We start from the raw sequence: 17,747 nt of genomic DNA, 5'->3' as shown, positions 1-17,747 counted from the left end.
AGCGACTAGTCCCGCCGTATGGTACGCGCCATTGTAAACGGGATGATACAAAACGATACAGCATACAACAGGTTAACCGATGACACGTCACCTCGTGACGTCCCACAATCAGCTGCACACAAGAGCGCCCACTGTTCCTACATTGCGCTGTAGCTGCCGCCATTTTTTAGGAGACCAAACCTGGCTGGTAGGAACACAGGCCTCGCGTGATCATGTGATCGGACGCGTCAGCCCGAGGAATGGACCGTGTGCTCTCACGTCATCAACATGCGACTCTTCTCTAACACGTGAGGGAGAAGGAGCGAGGAACGGGGCTGCGGGTCTCAGGTACGGGCGTCGTGAAGCTCGGGCTGTATAGAGGCGCCTCTACATGACCTGTGTTATGGTGATAGGGGTTAGGTTCTGCGTAAACTTTAATTGTTTTAGGTGGAGCTCTATCAAAACTCTTGAAGGTTTTATTAACTTTCTTTTCTTTTACCATACATTAATTACTTATCCCGAGCTACATCCTGTATTATACTCCAGAGCTGCGCTCACTATTCTGCTGGTGCAGTCACTGTGTGCATACATTACATTACTGATCCTGAGTTACATCCTGTATTAGGCTATGTTCACACTACGTATATTTGAGGCTGTATTTGTGAGGCTGTATAGCAACCAAAACCAGGAGTGGATTGAAAACACAGAAAGGCTATGTTCACATAATGTTGTAATTGAGTGGATGGCCGTCATTTAATGGCAAATATTTGCTGTTATTTTAAAACAACGGCCGTTGTATTGAAATAATGGAAGTTATTTACCGTTATATGGCGGCCATCCACTCAATTACATCATTGTGTGATCAGATCCTTTCTGGGTTTTTAATCCACTTCTGGTTTTGGTTGCTATGAGGACCACAATACTGACTGAAATATACGTAGTGTGAACCCAGCCTTATACTCCAGAGCTGCACTCACTATTCTGCTGGGGTGGTCACTGTGTACATACATTACATTACTGATCCTGAGTTACATCCTGTATTATACTCCAGAGCTGCACTCACTATTCTGCTGGTGGGGTCACTGTGTACATACATTACATTACTGATCCTGAGTTACATCCTGTATTATACTCCAGAGCTGCACTCACTATTCTGCTGGTGGGGTCTCTGTGTACATACATTACTTATCCTGTACTGATCCTGAGTTACATCCTGTATTATACCCCAGAGCTGTAATCACTATTCTGCTGGTGAGGTCACTGTATACATACATTAGTTATTCTGAGTTACATCCTGTATTATACTCCAGAGCTGTACTCACTATTCTGCTGGTGGGGTCACTGTGTGCATACATTACATTACTGATCCTGAGTTACATCCTGTATTATACTCCAGAGCTGCACTCACTACTATAAGGTGTTAGTGATATCATGCAGATTTTCCTTTGACCTCTGACCTCCTCCTCTTACAGTCTCATCTCTGCTGTGTCCCTGACATTACACCATGGGTAGGAAGTTAGACCCTCTTAGGAAAGTCCCCCGGGGACCAGGCCGGAAAGCAAGAAAACAACCGGGAGCTGAGAATGAGCTGAGCAAACTCCTGACTGATGGTGAGTGTTGTATATAGTCGCCTCGCCGTATGTGTTTGCAGAATAAGTAGGTGCGGATAGAAGTGAGGAAAGCGGGGACGGGGAACCTTCCGGATCCACAGATGAGGGGATATCTAGCTGGTTGCTGGGATCCTGAGAAGAATGGAGTGACAGCATGCATGTGTGCCCACTGCTCCATTCATTCCCTATGGGTCTTCCGATCATTGGCTAGCACTGGTGGTGTTGGGGGGGACACCAGTTTGCATTGGTAATGATGTGTATGAAAACTAGTACTTAAAGCGGCATTATCGGCAGGTTCGGGCCAGTGAACCTGCTAATATGCTCCAGCCGCTAATAACTGTAGGACCTCAGTGCCGTTCTTCATACTCCTGTAGGGTCCGGTACTGGGCAGATTTTTGATCATTCTCGATATGCTAATTAGCATGTTCCGAGCATTTGGGGCGTCCCCATCTGCCCGGAGCACCCGCTCGGTCCACTGATAACATGGTGATGTCACGACCCGACTCCCAGAGCTGTGTGGGCTAGGGCTGCTGGAGAGGATGATGGCAGAGGGATACAGGGCACTGGAGGGACACTAAGCATCCCCCTGTCATCATCCTCTCCAGCAGCCACAGCCCACACAGCTCTGGGAGTCAGGGCGTGACATCACCATGTTATCCAGGAAGTGACATCACCATGTTATCCAGGAAGTGACATCACCATGTTATCCAGGAAGTGACATCACCATGTTATCCAGGAAGTGACATCACCATGTTATCCAGGAAGTGACATCACCATGTTATCCAGGAAGTGAAGCCTTGATGCAGTAGTAAGTGCAGGGAAAAAAGCATTTTATAAGCATTTCCCGTAATAAGTGTATATTGATGATTGATCAATTATTTCTCTCCAATCAGGCTGATATGGTTTCCTGAATTGCTGTATACCCAAAAAAGCACTTTAATCCCCCGGGCGCGTGGCAGGCTGGGAGTCTAGTCACCGTGCTCCAGGGGATCAATGACAGGCAGAGAGGTCCGTTACTGGCCTCTCTGCCTGTCAATCATCCCTCTGAGCATGCTGACAGGCAGAGAGCGGTGACTAGACTCCCCGCCTGCCATGCGCTCGGGGGATTAAAGTGCTTTTTTGGGGTATACAGCTCCTGCTGCAGTCGCGGCTGGTATGTGCCATGGGCTGCTGCAGGAGCCGATTGGGCTGATTGGTTCCCTTTAAAAGAGGTGGACCTATTACGCTCTGTAATAAAGACAATTATCGTCTGCTGACAGCGCATCACTACATGTAATAGCCATAAGCAGCTGATTATAAAGTATATACATTACTGTCCTTGCAGCACAATGGTTGAGCTGTGTAATAGGCTCAGTAAAGGAGCGCTGATCTATCAGATAGGTGCTAGTTTACATTGCTGATCAGGCTGTGTAATGTACTAAGGTTTAGAATCTGATGTTGTATGATCTGTGTGCGTTCTATGAGCCTCCTTTTGTATATATGTATACCATGTGTATACAGGCACCTTCACACTCCACAGCTTCCGCATCACAACTGAGCAATGTGCAGGATCAAAATGTTACTTTAAAAAAATCACAGTTTCAGCTGCTGTTGACGGATCCTGTCAATGCTTTTGCTGCTATTGATATTTTTTTTTTTTCTTAAGACTCTGAAGCCAAACGCCTGTCCAGCCGCAGCAGAAAGAGGTGAGGATCCTGCCATGTGCGACGCTCTTCTTGTAGTTTTTATAGCCTTTTACTTTACAGTTTTCACCATTATATTTTTTTCATTGGTAACAGAGCAGCAAAGAGGCGACAAGTGGGAGAACAGAAAGCAAAGCCGAGTAGACCAGAAGCAAAGCAGAACGGTAGGGAGTTAAGGGCGCTGGGTCACATGTTGTGTGTGTATTATACGGGTTAGCGATGCTTACATCCTATTGTTTCTCCAGGTAATGCAGCAGCTGTCCAGAAAGGGAAGAAGAAGCGGTCGGGGTTCACCGATGAGAATGCAGAGTGGCTGAAACCTGTGAAGAGGCCGAGAAAGGAGGAGGAGGAAGATAAAGAGGAGATGGAGGAAGATCACAGTGACCAAGAGATAGACAGTGGGGAGAAGCAACCAGGGAAACTAAAAGGAGAACAGGAGGATGAGGAAGAAGAGGCAGAGGAGGAGAGTGGAGATGATGAACCTGCCAAAGAGCTGGACCTCTCTGACAGTGATGATCTACAAGACGACTATGGAGCTTCCTCGGAGGAAGAGGAGGAGGAGGAGGAGGATGATGATGGTGATGATGATGTAGGTTGTTCAGCAATCTGCCCACATTACTCTTTATTACATTTGTGTAACCTACCTTCATTCTGATTTTCATTCTTATTTCAGCTTCTTCCAATTGAGAAGGCCGCTGCCAAACAGAAGAAAAAGAATAAAAGGTAAAAAAAAACAAAAAACAGGAAATTAAAGTAAAACTTCTCTGCTGCCGCCTTATCCTCCATATTAATGTCCCATGCCCTTCATTATCTGCCCCTTCCTCCGTAGTGATTCCACCTGCCCTGCCTTCCCTGCCTCCTCCTCTGTAGTGATGCCTCCTGTACTTCCCCTTTTTTTTTTTTTGTTCTCCCTAGTGATGCCCCCTGTACATCCTTCTTTGCCTCCTCCACCTCCTTAGGGATGCCTCCTGCCCTTCCCCTCTTTCCCATTCTCCGTAATGATGCCCCCTGTCCTTCTCTCTTTTCTTCCTCCTCCGTAGTAATGATCCCTGCTCTTCCCCTCTTTCTCATTCTCCATAGTGATGCCCCCTGTACTTCCCATCTCTGTAATGAAGCCCCTTGCCCCTCCTGCTCTGTACTGATGCCCCCTGCCCTTCCTCCCTGCCCCCTCCTCCTCTGTAGCGATGCCCCCTGCCCTTCCCTAATGATCGGCAGTGTCTTGTTTTGCCCACCATGCAGCCCTTGTCTTAGTCGTCTGTGGAATACGATGACATTCTGGCTGACCGGCCTTGGCTTCCGTTTCCTGATGTTTCCCGCCATTTTCACCCCCGTTACCATGCCTTTGCTCTCTCTCTCTTATATTTGCCATCCTATCCTAACCTCTATGATATGGAAACCATCAAGTTTATGTATCATGGTCTCTTTTATTACAGAGAGGAGGAGGAGTATGAGGATGAAGGAGACATTAAGTTGAATGTGGAAGGCGATGAGCATTTTACCCTGCCGACCGCAGAGGAAATGGACAACCAACGTATCCTTTTATGTTATGGCTCCAATGCCCGGGTGTAGCTTACAGGGGGCTTTCACTATTAATGAGGAGTCGTCGTCTTGTTGAACACAACTGTATGAGGGTTTAGTTTAGAAACATTCAATCTCCAAATCCACTGCCGATCCTGTAGCTCATACACATAAGCCTGTACATACTCCTTGTCCTGTCCTCCACCTCCTTACATCACCGTTCAGTATCCGCTCCCCTGGACCTCACCAGTGTGCAAGAACGAATTAAGGATATCGTATCGGTTCTACAAGATTTTGCCAAACGTGGAGGACAGCATTCAAGGCAGGAATACATCACTGTGCTCCGCCGGGATCTGGCCACCTACTACAGTTACTGTGACTACATGATCGAGATGCTGAGTGACCTGTTTCCAGTGTCAGAGGTAAGGACCACCAGTAAGATGTTTTATAGAAAGCCGTATAATGCAAGGGGATATCCAACACTTAGTCTACTGACCTGATCACTTCTTCATCTCCCCTTCTTTCTCTGAAGTTGGTTGACTTTCTAGAATCCTGTGAGGTTCAGCGTCCAGTAACCATCAGAACCAACACTTTAAAGACCAGAAGACGTGACCTTGCGCAGGTATATCTATGAGTCTATTCATGTTATCTGCTATGTGTTACTTATCATCGTATATACAAAGAAAAAGCACTGGTTTACTGCATATAGGTACTATAATACTGTCCCTATGTAAAAGAATATAACTACTATAATACTATCCATATATAAAATAATATAACTACTATAATACTGCTCTTATATACAAGAATATAACTACTATAATACTGCTCCTATATACAGGAATATAACTACTATAATACTGCTCCCTATATATAAGGATATCGCTACTATAATACTGCTCCTATATACAGGAATATAGCTACTATAATACTGCCCCATGTAGAAGAATATAACTACTATAATACTGCTCCTATACACAAGAATATAACTACTATAATACTGCTTCTATATACAGGAATATAACTACTATAATACTGCTCCTATATACAAGGATATAACTACTATAATACTGCCCCCTATATACAAGAATATAACTACTATAATACACGAACTGGAGAGAATGGAACGGCTGCACATCCCATCTATGGCTGATACTAATGCCGCTAGGCCTATATTAAAAATCAACACCAGAGTGTCTGTATATGAATTGATCAAGCCATATTGCCCCGTGTACCACCGCGCAGGTCCTCTGGTCCACACGGGTCCCTACGCTAACTCCACACCGTGTCGGTCAGCGACCGCCAACCCCGCTAACTACTATAATACTGCTCCTATATACAAGGATATAACTACTATAATACTGCTCCTATATACAGGAATATAACTACTATAATACTGCTCCTATATACAATAATATAACTACTATAATACTGCTCCTATATACAGGAATATAACTACTATAATACTGCTCCCTATATACAGGAATATAACTACTATAATACTGCTCCTATATACAAGTATATAACCACTATTGTTATCCTTTCTCTTCTCTTCAGGCTCTTATTAACCGTGGAGTCAATTTGGATCCATTGGGCAAATGGTCAAAGACTGGGCTTGTCATTTATGATTCCACTGTGCCAGTGGGTAAGTGCGGCTGGTAGGGGTATGAAGCCTGGCGCAGGCTGGGTATGATCTGGGCATTAATGTGTGTTCTCCTTCCAGGTGCCACCCCTGAGTATCTGGCTGGACATTACATGCTGCAGGGAGCGTCCAGTCTCTTACCCGTCATTGCTTTGGCACCTCAAGAAAATGAGCGGGTCCTGGACATGTGCTGCGCCCCTGGAGGCAAGACCAGTTATATGGGTGAGTATAGCTGAGAGCTTAGTCCCTTGGAGAAGCTGAATCCTCCTCTTCTTGTGCGGTCTCTTCTTAATGGCGACTTTGCCTGCATCCACAGCTCAGCTGATGAAGAACACAGGGGTCATTGTGGCCAATGACATGAACGCCGAGCGGCTCCGGAGTGTGGTGGGAAATCTGCACAGACTGGGAGTCACTAACTGTATCATCTGCAATTACGACGGCCGCCAGCTGTCCGAGGTGAATAATCACTGAATGTAGCTGTGTCTTCTGGTCACTTTTCTAGACTTGAGGTTTTCCACCAGTTATCTCAATGTTCAGCCTGGTCTATATGTTCTGTCCAGTTATCTCAATGTTCAGCCTGGTCTATATGTTCTGTATATGTTCCCCTTCTGTCAGGTTCTTGGAGGATTTGACCGGATTCTTCTAGACGCTCCATGCAGCGGAACTGGGATCATCAGCAAAGACCCAGCTGTGAAAACTAACAAGGTGGGTGACATAATGGGTGAGGGACAGGGTCAGTGAAGGGGTATGTATAGGAAGAGGGGCATGTAGGTATAGTCTTGTGTATTGTATAGATGTATATGTATTTACCTATAGTATAACACAAGGTACCTAAACCCTTGACCAGCAGGCCACATGTAGCCACAGTCCAAGGGCCACCGGAGCCACCGGCAGGGGCATAGCTAGCAGCGGGCATTAGAGATCAGCATAGAGGCCTGATGCCGATCTCTTAGCAACCACCTCCCTTCAGTGCCTCTGTGTACTTGTACTATCACCATATGGGGGCACTGTTACCTTATGGGGGACTGGGGGGGGGTATAACTGTATGGGGGCACTATTTCCCATGGGGACATGGTGGGGGCATTATTATATGGGCACAGGGGTCTCTCTTACTATATGGGGGGCACTATTACCATAGGAAGGCACAGGAGGCATTATTACCATATGGGGGTACAGTCAAGGGCATTATTACCATATGGACGGCATATTAAAGTCATATAGGAGAATTGGGGGCACTATTACCATATGGTGGCACAGTAAGGCATTATGGGGTGCTGTTACTGTTTGGGGACACAGGGACACTATTACTGTACGGGGGCACAAGAAGGGTCATTTTTATGGATACTAATGAATTTTATTGAATTAGAGACCCCCGGTCTAATGATTTCTATTGTATATGCAGAATGCACAGGACATCCAGAGGTGCGCGCACATACAGAAGGAGCTGATCCTGAGCGCCATCGACTCTCTAGATGCCCAATCTCCAACCGGTGGCTTCCTGGTCTACTGCACCTGCTCCATTACAGTAAGTGTCTCTCTGAGCATAAAGGGGTTCTATCACCTGTCTATAAGACGTCTGATCGGATGAGTGGTCTCGCTGCCCTTTAACCCTATTGGGCACGACCCTCTCTGGTTCAGTCAATGATGGGGAATGCTAATGTGAAATGCCTGTCATACATGTCCCTGTAAGTTCTTCATCACTCATCACATTGGAGAATACTAGTCGCCCCTCTCTAGCCTAAAGTATGGCTGATAACAGAGAATAATAGATGAAGTCTTCAGATTCTGCGCTTCCTTTGATCCTATTATGTGTAACCTTCTATGGTTTGTGACTACAGGTGGAGGAGAATGAGTGCGTGGTGGATTACGCCCTGAAGAAAAGAAACGTCAAACTTGTACCAACAGGTCTGGACTTTGGCAAAGAAGGATTTGTGAGGTGAGAAACCTGCCGGGATCCTTTGTACGGCTGTACTCTCCTGCCCTGTATATTGCATGTAAAGACAAAGACTGTATACTACATGAAAGAATTCAATGGCCAGGATCACCACCCTAATATTTCTCCCAACTCCTTCCATAGGTTCAAGGAGAGGCGATTCCATCAGTCTCTACGCTTGGCGCGCAGATTTTACCCGCACACTCACAACATGGACGGCTTCTTCATCGCCAAACTTCGAAAATTTTCTAACACCATCCCGGCTACCAAAGGAGGTGAGTGCCGCCCCCTGCCTGAGTTTGCAGCTTATCATTGATAGAGATATACTGAGGCCAGTGTCATAGGAGAGCAGCTATTAGCACTGGTGTGGCACTGCAAATCCCAGCCAGCCTTGTTATTTATATACTGATAGCTTTTATTTTTTTTTTTTTTAAGGATTCAAATTGTTCACCTAGACTTATGGTGCGTTTACACAGGCAGATTTATCTGACAGATTTTGGAAGCCAAAACCAGGAATGGATTTGAAAAAAGGCGAAATCTCAGTCTTTCCTTTATGACCCGTTCCCTGTTTATGGTCTGTTCCTGGCTTTGGCTTAAAAAACGCACCATTAGGGTCCTATTACACTGAGTGATTTTTAACGACTAACGATAAACAATCGCAAACGAGATTGTTTATAATTAACCTGAAAACGTTCACCATATTACACAGAACGATAATCGTTACTTATCGTTACTATGATCGTTTCTTCCTTCTGATCCCAGAAAAACAATGAACAATGTGCAATTACACTGAACGATTAGTGAACAAATGCGGAACTTGAGCGAACGAACGTGGAATTACAGCGAACGATTAACAATAATTTTAGGTTCATATCTATAACAACGATCAACGACATACGAACAATTTTTCAATCATTGCCTGCAATTACACAGAACGATTATCATTTAAATTCCAACGATTTAACGATTTTTCGCACGATAATCGTTCCGTGTAATAGGGCCCTTAGAATAGGTCAGAAGTGGGGTCTGCCCCCATGTCACACTACAAATTCTCATAATGAAGGAAGTAGGATGTAGTACCAGACATGTCCACATGGAGTGCTGTGACGCTTGTGTTCATCTGTTTCTTATTATGCCTCCTAACTGCAAAGCTGAATGACAACCAGTGTAGCCACATTACAGCTTCCGCGCACTCCTGGTTGTCAATCAGCGTGACAGGAGGAGATTTCTCACACCTATAAAGAATATGTACACCACTAGGGTCCGTTCACACTGACGAATTTGCACAGAATTTCAAGTGGAGTCCGCAACGCGGACTCCACTTGAAAGTCTATGCAAATTCGGTAGTGTGAACGGACCCTTAGTGGGGGTAGTTCTCCTGATTTCAGATGAAGCATTCTGTAGTTTTCTATCTAATCTTGTTTGTTTCTCCTATTCAAGGGGCAGAAGAATCTGCTGCTGATCAGAGTGAGAAAAGTGCAGAGAAGAAAGATGCTGAAAAGGACGGAAGCCCCAAACCTGCAGGGCAAGAGCAGAAGAAGGGGCAGAAAACGCCACCATCAAAACCAGGACAGAAGTCACCTCAGTCCAAACCGGGGCAGAAAACCTCACCACCCCCAAAACCGGGCCAAAAAATACCGCCATCACCAAAACTGGGCCAAAAAATACCGCCATCACCAAAACCAGGCCAAAAAATACCGCCATCACCAAAACCGGGCCAAAAAATACCGCCATCCAAACCCGGCCAGAATAAACCATCATCTAAACCCGGGCAGTCCACCCCTAAAACAAAGGAACAGAAGCGCCTCAAGCATAAGAAAAATCAGAAGGTGTTCCTAAAGAAGCAGAAGCTTCTACTAAAGAAGAAGAAAGAGAAAAAGAAGAGTAAATAATATCCTGATTTCCTCCAGACCCGACAACCATCCTCTCCGGTTCTGCGCTGATCCCTGATCAGTCATCCTCCAGGTTTATCCATCTAGGACGATGATCAGACGTTGGACTCCATGAAATGATCAGCATCGTGGCGCCGTCTATACAAGGCGTTGTGTACACGTGGACTCTTTGGGATCAAGAGACTCTCTGCATTAGCTTGGACTGTCCAGGGCGGGTGAGATGCTCTGCAGACGTGGTCTCCATGCTGCAGGCTCTCTGCTGAGTTTGTCATTTGTGACATTTTATTATAAAGTGGATACAAACCATGGATGGTGTGTGGTGTAAATGTGTCAGGATGAAGGATTTGATAGTCCCATAGGTCTTTGGTGTTATTACAGCTGCCGGCTATATGATTTGTATAGTGTGCTTGGCAACAAGTGAGGACAGAGGTGTTACTGCATGTCAGCTACCCCCAGCCAATCAGCATCATCCGGGATAATCTCAGTGATTCTGATTGGCTGAGAGAACCGTAGGGTGGGCAGTCCTTATCCCATTGCCCCTCCCCTATGTCATTTTTATCTAGAAACTTAGTATAAAATAGAGGTGACGTCCTAATGAGTCAGATGATTTGCTAACTTAGGGTATGTGCACACTACGGAATCTGTGTGGATAACATCCCGCGGATTCCGCCGCACGCCCCTGCATGACTCTCCACCCGTCCCATAGACTCCATTCTATGCTTAGGCAGATTCCATTGTCTGCCCAAAGAATTGACGTGTCAGGTAGACATTGAAATCCGCCTGAGCATAGAATGGAGTCTATGGGACGGACGTAGAGTCAAGCGGGATCGCTTGGGGGCAAGTGGCGGAATTCGTGGCAAATTATCCATGAGAATTCCGTAGAGTGAACATAACCTCAGGGTAAAATGTAATTTGACACTTACGTATGTGCCCCCTTTTTTGGATGCTGGTTGGTAAATTGGGTAAGTATGTGTTCTGGTGGTTGCTGCAGGTACAGTAAATCTAACCATTAAGGGGAGGACTCTTCCAGCCAGTAGCACAGTCCTGTATAACTCCTCTTAAACAGCTACTTTCTTCCAAAACGGCGCCACCCCTGTCCTCAGGTTGTGTGTGGTATTACAATTCAGCTCCATTCACTTTAATAGTACTGAGCTGTAAATCCCAAACTGAAGATGCTGTGTCTGGAAGAAAGCTGACATGTTTTTTCTAAATCTCTACACCCTTTTAAATATGCCAGTGCCCCCGTGCTATGATTGGATACTGAAGCCATTGTGGTTTCTTTTTACCCTCAAAGGTCTAGACTTAGGGCAGCGGAAGTCTCTGTATAGCTGCAGAAATCTCTCGGCGTCCTCGTTCTGCTACATGAATATCTCCCATCCTGTGTCACAGATATAGACGACTTTGCTGAATACAGACGGGGTGTGTCGCGGGGCAGCTGTCTCTGAGACCCTCATGTATGGAAGCCGACAGCTGTGCCTGAAATTGGAGAGTCTGGAATTTTCTGGGCTGTCATGAATACATAGGACAGGAGGTGCTCCAAGTAGACAAACCAACCGTGACCATGAAATCGGCCATGATTGCTTAGTAGCCGCCTGACCTTTTAGTACCCCGGCGATCAGCACAATAAAGGGGCCCGCAGGCTCGGACTAGGCCTTGATAAACAATGGATCGGACACAGTCACCAATGCTTCTTCATTGTATTATGGTCATGGCCTATGGTCAGGGTAGTCAGTCAGTGTTATATTGTCCTCTAAGACCGAGCGCCACTTATGTAGAAATCAATGGAAGCAATTAGACTTTTTAAGTGTTTTCATCCTTAGAGCCATGAACATGGTGGGATTATACCTGCAATGCCTGCTCCATCCTGAGCCGCTCTTAGTCAGCCCCACAGGCCCCTTTAACTATACATTACAATTACAGCTCTCTGGTTTGTTAAGCAGCCAGTATACGGCTCCTGTCATCACCATATATATACCCTGGGTACCAGTCTCCGTCCTGCTGCAGACATCCAGGTGCTGAGCTAAGCATTTTCCATCTCTCATGTATGGATGGAGTTTTAGGCTGTAAACACGCACATTAGTCCATCTACATAGCTTTTTAGTTTGTATTTTTTCTTTATAGATTTCCCTATAGTGCTTTAGCATTTCCAAAATTAAAGCGTCGCTGTCCCTTTAATATGTAAAAAAAAAAAAAATCAGTCTCTGATTTACAGTGCAGCAGAGTCCTGAGTGTGACTCTATAGGATGAGAAGACAGATGCAGACAAGATGTAAGGTGGAGCTTCACTTCAAGGAATCTCCATAACAAAGGATTGCAGCCCATTGTTACAGATCCCCAGCTGTAGGGGGGAGGGGTAGCAGATGAGGCTATTGTTGGTGTGTGCAGAGCGGCCATTGTCTGACTCTAGAAGCCCATAGTGGTCTCCTGGGCAAATGACTGACGAGAGAAACTTCTTTAATAAACTTTGTGTTAGAATTCCTTAACCTTTTCAGGATCTCTGCTAGCTGTCTGTGAATAGATGCATTCTTATTTACATCCAGAATTGGCAGACCTGCCCTGATTATCATTATCCAGACAACACCTGACTGGTTTGTCACTATCATAGTGGAGCCACTGGTAGCCAGGACTGCGATCAGAAACCACACGGAGCACTGCTCAGATCTGAGACTGTTATCCCTGGTGAGGGAATGAGGGGTGAAGAATGACACTGAGGTTAACAAGTAACTGAGGGGCACCATGGTGTGTGGCATCCTGTCATCACCACTTCTAGCTGCAACTTCAGAAAACTGCCCATTTTGATTTCTGTAACGCACACAGTGATGTCACAGTACAGGGATAATACACAGTGATGTCACAGTACAGGGATAATACACAGTGATGTCACAGTACAGGGATAATACACACAGTGATGTCACAGTACAGGGATAATACACACAGTGATGTCACAGTACGGGGATAATACACAGTGATGTCACAGTACAGGGGATAATACACACAGTGATGTCACAGTACAGGAATAATGCACATGATGTCACAGTACAGGGGGGATAATATATACAGTGATGTCACAGTACAGGAATAATACACAGTGATGTCACAGTACAGAGGGATAATACACACAGTGATGTCACAGTACAGGAATAATGCACATGATGTCACAGTACAGGGGGGATAATATATACAGTGATGTCACAGTACAGGAATAATACACAGTGATGTCACAGTACAGAGGGATAATACACACAGTGATGTCACAGTACAGGGAAAAGGTGCACAGCGATGTCACAATATAGGGATTATGGCGGAGGATGGAGGGTCAAATCTGAGTCTTCAGGGTCTTCATTGCAGACCGATTCACTACTGGGGGGTGGGGACCTGTAGAAGAGGGGGGAAAAATGCAAAAAAAAGCAAAACATTAAAGTCTGGCTGCATAATCTGCATACATACAGGGTCACAGTACGGGGATAATACACACAGTGATGTCACAGTACAGGGATAATGCACAGTAATGTCACAGTACAGGGATAATATATACAGTGATGTCACAGTACAGGATAATACACGCAGTGATGTCACAGTACAGGGATAATACACACAGTGATGTCACAGTACAGGGGGTATAATACACACAGTGATGTCACAGTACAGGGATAATACACACAGTGATGTCACAGTACAGGGGTAATACACAGCGATGTCACAGTACAGGAAGAATACACAGTCAGTGATGTTACAGTACAGGGATAATACACATAGTGATGTCACAGTACAGGGATAATACACAGTGATGTCACAGTACAGGGATAATACACGCAGTGATGTCACAGTACAGGGGTAATACACAGCGATGTCACAGTACAGGAAGAATACACAGTCAGTGATGTTACAGTACAGGGATAATACACATAGTGATGTCACAGTACAGGGATAATATATACAGTGATGTCACAGTACAGGGATAATACACACAGTGATGTCACAGTATAGTGATTATGTCGGAGGATGGAGGGTCAAATCTGAGTCTTCAGGGTCTTCATTGCAGACCGATTCACTACTGGGGGGTGGGGACCTGTAGAAGAGGGGGAAAAATGCAAAAAAAAAACCAAAACATTAAAGTCTGGCTACATAATCTGCATACATACAGGGTCACAGTACGGGGATAATACACACAGTGATGTCACAGTACAGGGGGGATAATACACACAGTGATGTCACAGTACAAGGATAATACGCATAGTGATGTCACAGTACAGGGATATTACACACAGTGATGTCACAGTACGGGGATAATACACACAGTGATGTCACAGTACGGGGATAATACACACAGTGATGTCACAGTACAGGGATAATACACACAGTGATGTCACAGTACAGGGATAATACATAGTGATGTCACAGTACAGGGATAATACACACAGTGATGTCACAGTACAGGAATAATACACAGTGATGTCACAGTACAGCGGGGATAATATATACAGTGATGTCACAGTACAGGGGAAAATACATGCAGTGATGTCACAGTACAGGGAAAATACATGCAGTGAAGTCACAGTGCAGGGATAACACACACAGCGATGTCACAGTACAGGGATAGTACACACAGTGATGTCACAGTACAGGGATAATACACAGTGATGTCACAGTACGGGGATAATACATAGTGATGTCACACTACAGGAATAATACACAGTGATGTCACAGTACAGGGATAATACACAGTGATGTCACAGTATGGGGATAATACATAGTGATGTCACAGTACAGGATAATACACACAGTGATGTCACAGTACAGGGATAATGCACAGTGATGTCACAGTACAGGGGGGATAATACACACAGTGATGTCACAGTACAGGGATAATACACACAGTGATGTCACAGTACAGCGGGGATGATATATACAGTGATGTCACAGTACAGGGAAAATACATGCAGTGATGTCACAGTACAGGGATAGTACACACAGTGATGTCACAGTACAGGGATAATACACAGTGATGTCACAGTACGGGGATAATACATAGTGATGTCACAGTACAGGGATAATACACAGTGATGTCACAGTACAGGGATAATACACAGTGATGTCACAGTACGGGGATAATACACAGTGATGTCACAGTATGGGGATAATACATAGTGATGTCACAGTACAGGGATAATACACAGTGATGTCACAGTACAGGGATAATACACAGTGATGTCACAGTACGGGGATAATACACAGTGATGTCACAGTACAGGGATAATACACAGTGATGTCACAGTACAGGGATAATACACAGTGATGTCACAGTACGGGGATAATACACAGTGATGTCACAGTATGGGGATAATACATAGTGATGTCACAGTACAGGATAATACACACAGTGATGTCACAGTACAGGGATAATGCACAGTGATGTCACAGTACAGGGGGGATAATACACACAGTGATGTCACAGTACAGGGATAATACACACAGTGATGTCACAGTACAGCGGGGATGATATATACAGTGATGTCACAGTACAGGGAAAATACATGCAGTGATGTCACAGTTCAGGGAAAATACATGCAGTGATGTCACAGTACAGGGATAGTACACACAGTGATGTCACAGTACAGGGATAATACACAGTGATGTCACAGTACGGGGATAATACATAGTGATGTCACAGTACAGGGATAATACACAGTGATGTCACAGTACAGGGATAATACACAGTGATGTCACAGTACGGGGATAATACATAGTGATGTCACAGTACAGGGATAATACCCACAGTGATGTCACAGTACAGGGGGGATAATACACACAATGATGTCACAGTACAGGGATAATACACACAGTGATGTCACAGTACAGAAATAATGCAGTGATGTCACAGTACAGGGATAATACACAGTGATGTCACAGTACAGGGATAATATATACAGTGATATCACAGTACAGGGATAATGCACAGTGATGTCACAGTACAGGGGGGGATAATATATACAGTGATGTCACAGTACAGAGGGATAATACACACAATGATGTCACTGTACAGGGATCCTACACACAGTGATGTCACAGTACTGGGAAAATACATGCAGTGATGTCACAGTACAGGCATAATACACAAAGTGATGTCACAGTACAGGGAAAATACATGCAGTGATGTCACAGTACAGGGATAATACGCAGTGATGTCACAGTACAGGGATAATACACACAGTGATGTCACAGTACAGGAATAATACACACAGTGATGTCACAGTACAGGGATAATACACACAGTGATGTCACAGTACAGGGATCCTACACACAGTGATGTCACAGTACAGGAACAATACACACAGTGATGTCACAGTACAGGGATAATACACACAGTGATGTCACAGTACAGGGATCCTACACACAGTGATGTCACAGTACAGGAATAATACACACAGTGATGTCACAGTACAGGGATAATACACACAGTGATGTCACAGTACAGGGATTTTCCCCCTACTGTTGTCTCCAGTTCAGGTGCGGTTTGCAATTAAGCTCCATTTACTTCTATGGAACTGCGTTTCAAAACCCCACCCAAACTGAAGACAACAGTAGGGGGAAAGTGGCCATGTTTTTGTAGCCCTGGATAACCCCTTTAAAGGGGCACTTCACTTCTTTGTTAATACACTACCTAAATAAAGTTATATTACTGTAATATACCTTCATGAAGATAAATTTATATATTTTTTTCATTTAACCACTTATATACTTGACTGGCAGCAGTAAGGAGCAACCCAGGCCTCGCTGCTGCCACCATTATTCATGTCCCAGACCCTGCTGAGATCGAGCGCTTCTGCATAGCGCTATACAGAGCAGGGTCCCAGAGAGAACTTCATAATGTATTAGCAAAGAAAAAAAAACAACTAAACTCTCCAGAGTACCCCTTTAAGACCAGATCTTCTTAAACCATCAGGCCACCATACTAGTTCTGCTCAGTGGGTTTTGTTTTTCTTTTTTACATTTTTTACGTCGTTCTCTTTCACAACCGCAGCTTCTCCACCGGCCATCAGCCACAGCTATATTTAGGCAGATGGAGTACGAAGAGTTTTTCTGTACTTTTTAATTCCTGCTGTTCTGCTAGTGAGTCATCCAGGACCCGGGGAGGTGGTGGGTGATGGGTTACTGACATCATTTATACAGTTTCCTGAAAAAAACTGAATGGCGTTCAACCGCCCGAGTAACAATAGCTGCTTGTGTCGATAAAGGGGGCATTGCTTTATGGTCACCCTAGGGGGTCCTGTACATGGCAGAGTGTATGAGCGCAGTATATACGGTAATACATGAAGTCCTTACAGCTCCCAACTATTTTCAATCGTACATTTTCTGGTGACATACAGGGGTAGATTAGGACCTAAAGCTTCGGCTGTCCAGACATGATGGGGATTGTAGTTTTGCAACAGCTGGAGGGCCGAAGGTTCCCCATCCCCGCATTAGATGGTTGGCCGATCCAACAACCAACTGT

The 17,747-nt window shown here is 44.9% G+C and overlaps 1 protein-coding gene across 1 annotated transcript; it reads left to right on the top strand.

Moving 5' to 3' along the window:
• Nucleotides 1-218: 218 nt before the first annotated feature.
• On the top strand, nucleotides 219-10,564 carry NOP2 (NOP2 nucleolar protein). The gene is made up of 17 exons (XM_069979924.1): nucleotides 219-327; nucleotides 1,452-1,589; nucleotides 3,235-3,274; nucleotides 3,368-3,435; nucleotides 3,517-3,860; nucleotides 3,945-3,994; nucleotides 4,705-4,802; nucleotides 5,015-5,211; nucleotides 5,322-5,411; nucleotides 6,347-6,434; nucleotides 6,513-6,653; nucleotides 6,748-6,887; nucleotides 7,047-7,136; nucleotides 7,834-7,956; nucleotides 8,270-8,367; nucleotides 8,509-8,639; nucleotides 9,805-10,564. The coding sequence occupies exons 2-17, from the start codon at nucleotides 1,484-1,486 to the stop codon at nucleotides 10,254-10,256; spliced, it is 2,256 nt and encodes a 751-aa protein (XP_069836025.1). The 5' UTR covers nucleotides 219-327; nucleotides 1,452-1,483; the 3' UTR covers nucleotides 10,257-10,564.
• The last annotated feature ends 7,183 nt before the right edge of the window (nucleotides 10,565-17,747 follow it).

The sequence above is a fragment of the Dendropsophus ebraccatus genome, chromosome 8, assembly GCF_027789765.1.
Source record: "Dendropsophus ebraccatus isolate aDenEbr1 chromosome 8, aDenEbr1.pat, whole genome shotgun sequence".
NCBI classification, from domain to species: Eukaryota; Metazoa; Chordata; class Amphibia; order Anura; family Hylidae; genus Dendropsophus; species Dendropsophus ebraccatus.
The sequence above is the reverse complement of the archived record's forward strand: the minus strand, read 5'-3'. Positions and strand labels throughout refer to the sequence as shown.

What these genes read in the sequence shown, in the direction of transcription:
- NOP2 (XM_069979924.1), top strand. Translation starts at nt 1,484, where the DNA reads ATGGGTAGGAAGTTAGACCCTCTTAGGAAAGTCCCCCGGGGACCAGGC. An exon ending in CAGCTGTGAAAACTAACAAG is followed by an intron (nt 7,137 to 7,833) that starts GTGGGTGACATA and finishes TTGTATATGCAG; the next exon opens with AATGCACAGGACATCCAGAG. An exon ending in CATCCCGGCTACCAAAGGAG is followed by an intron (nt 8,640 to 9,804) that starts GTGAGTGCCGCC and finishes CTCCTATTCAAG; the next exon opens with GGGCAGAAGAATCTGCTGCT.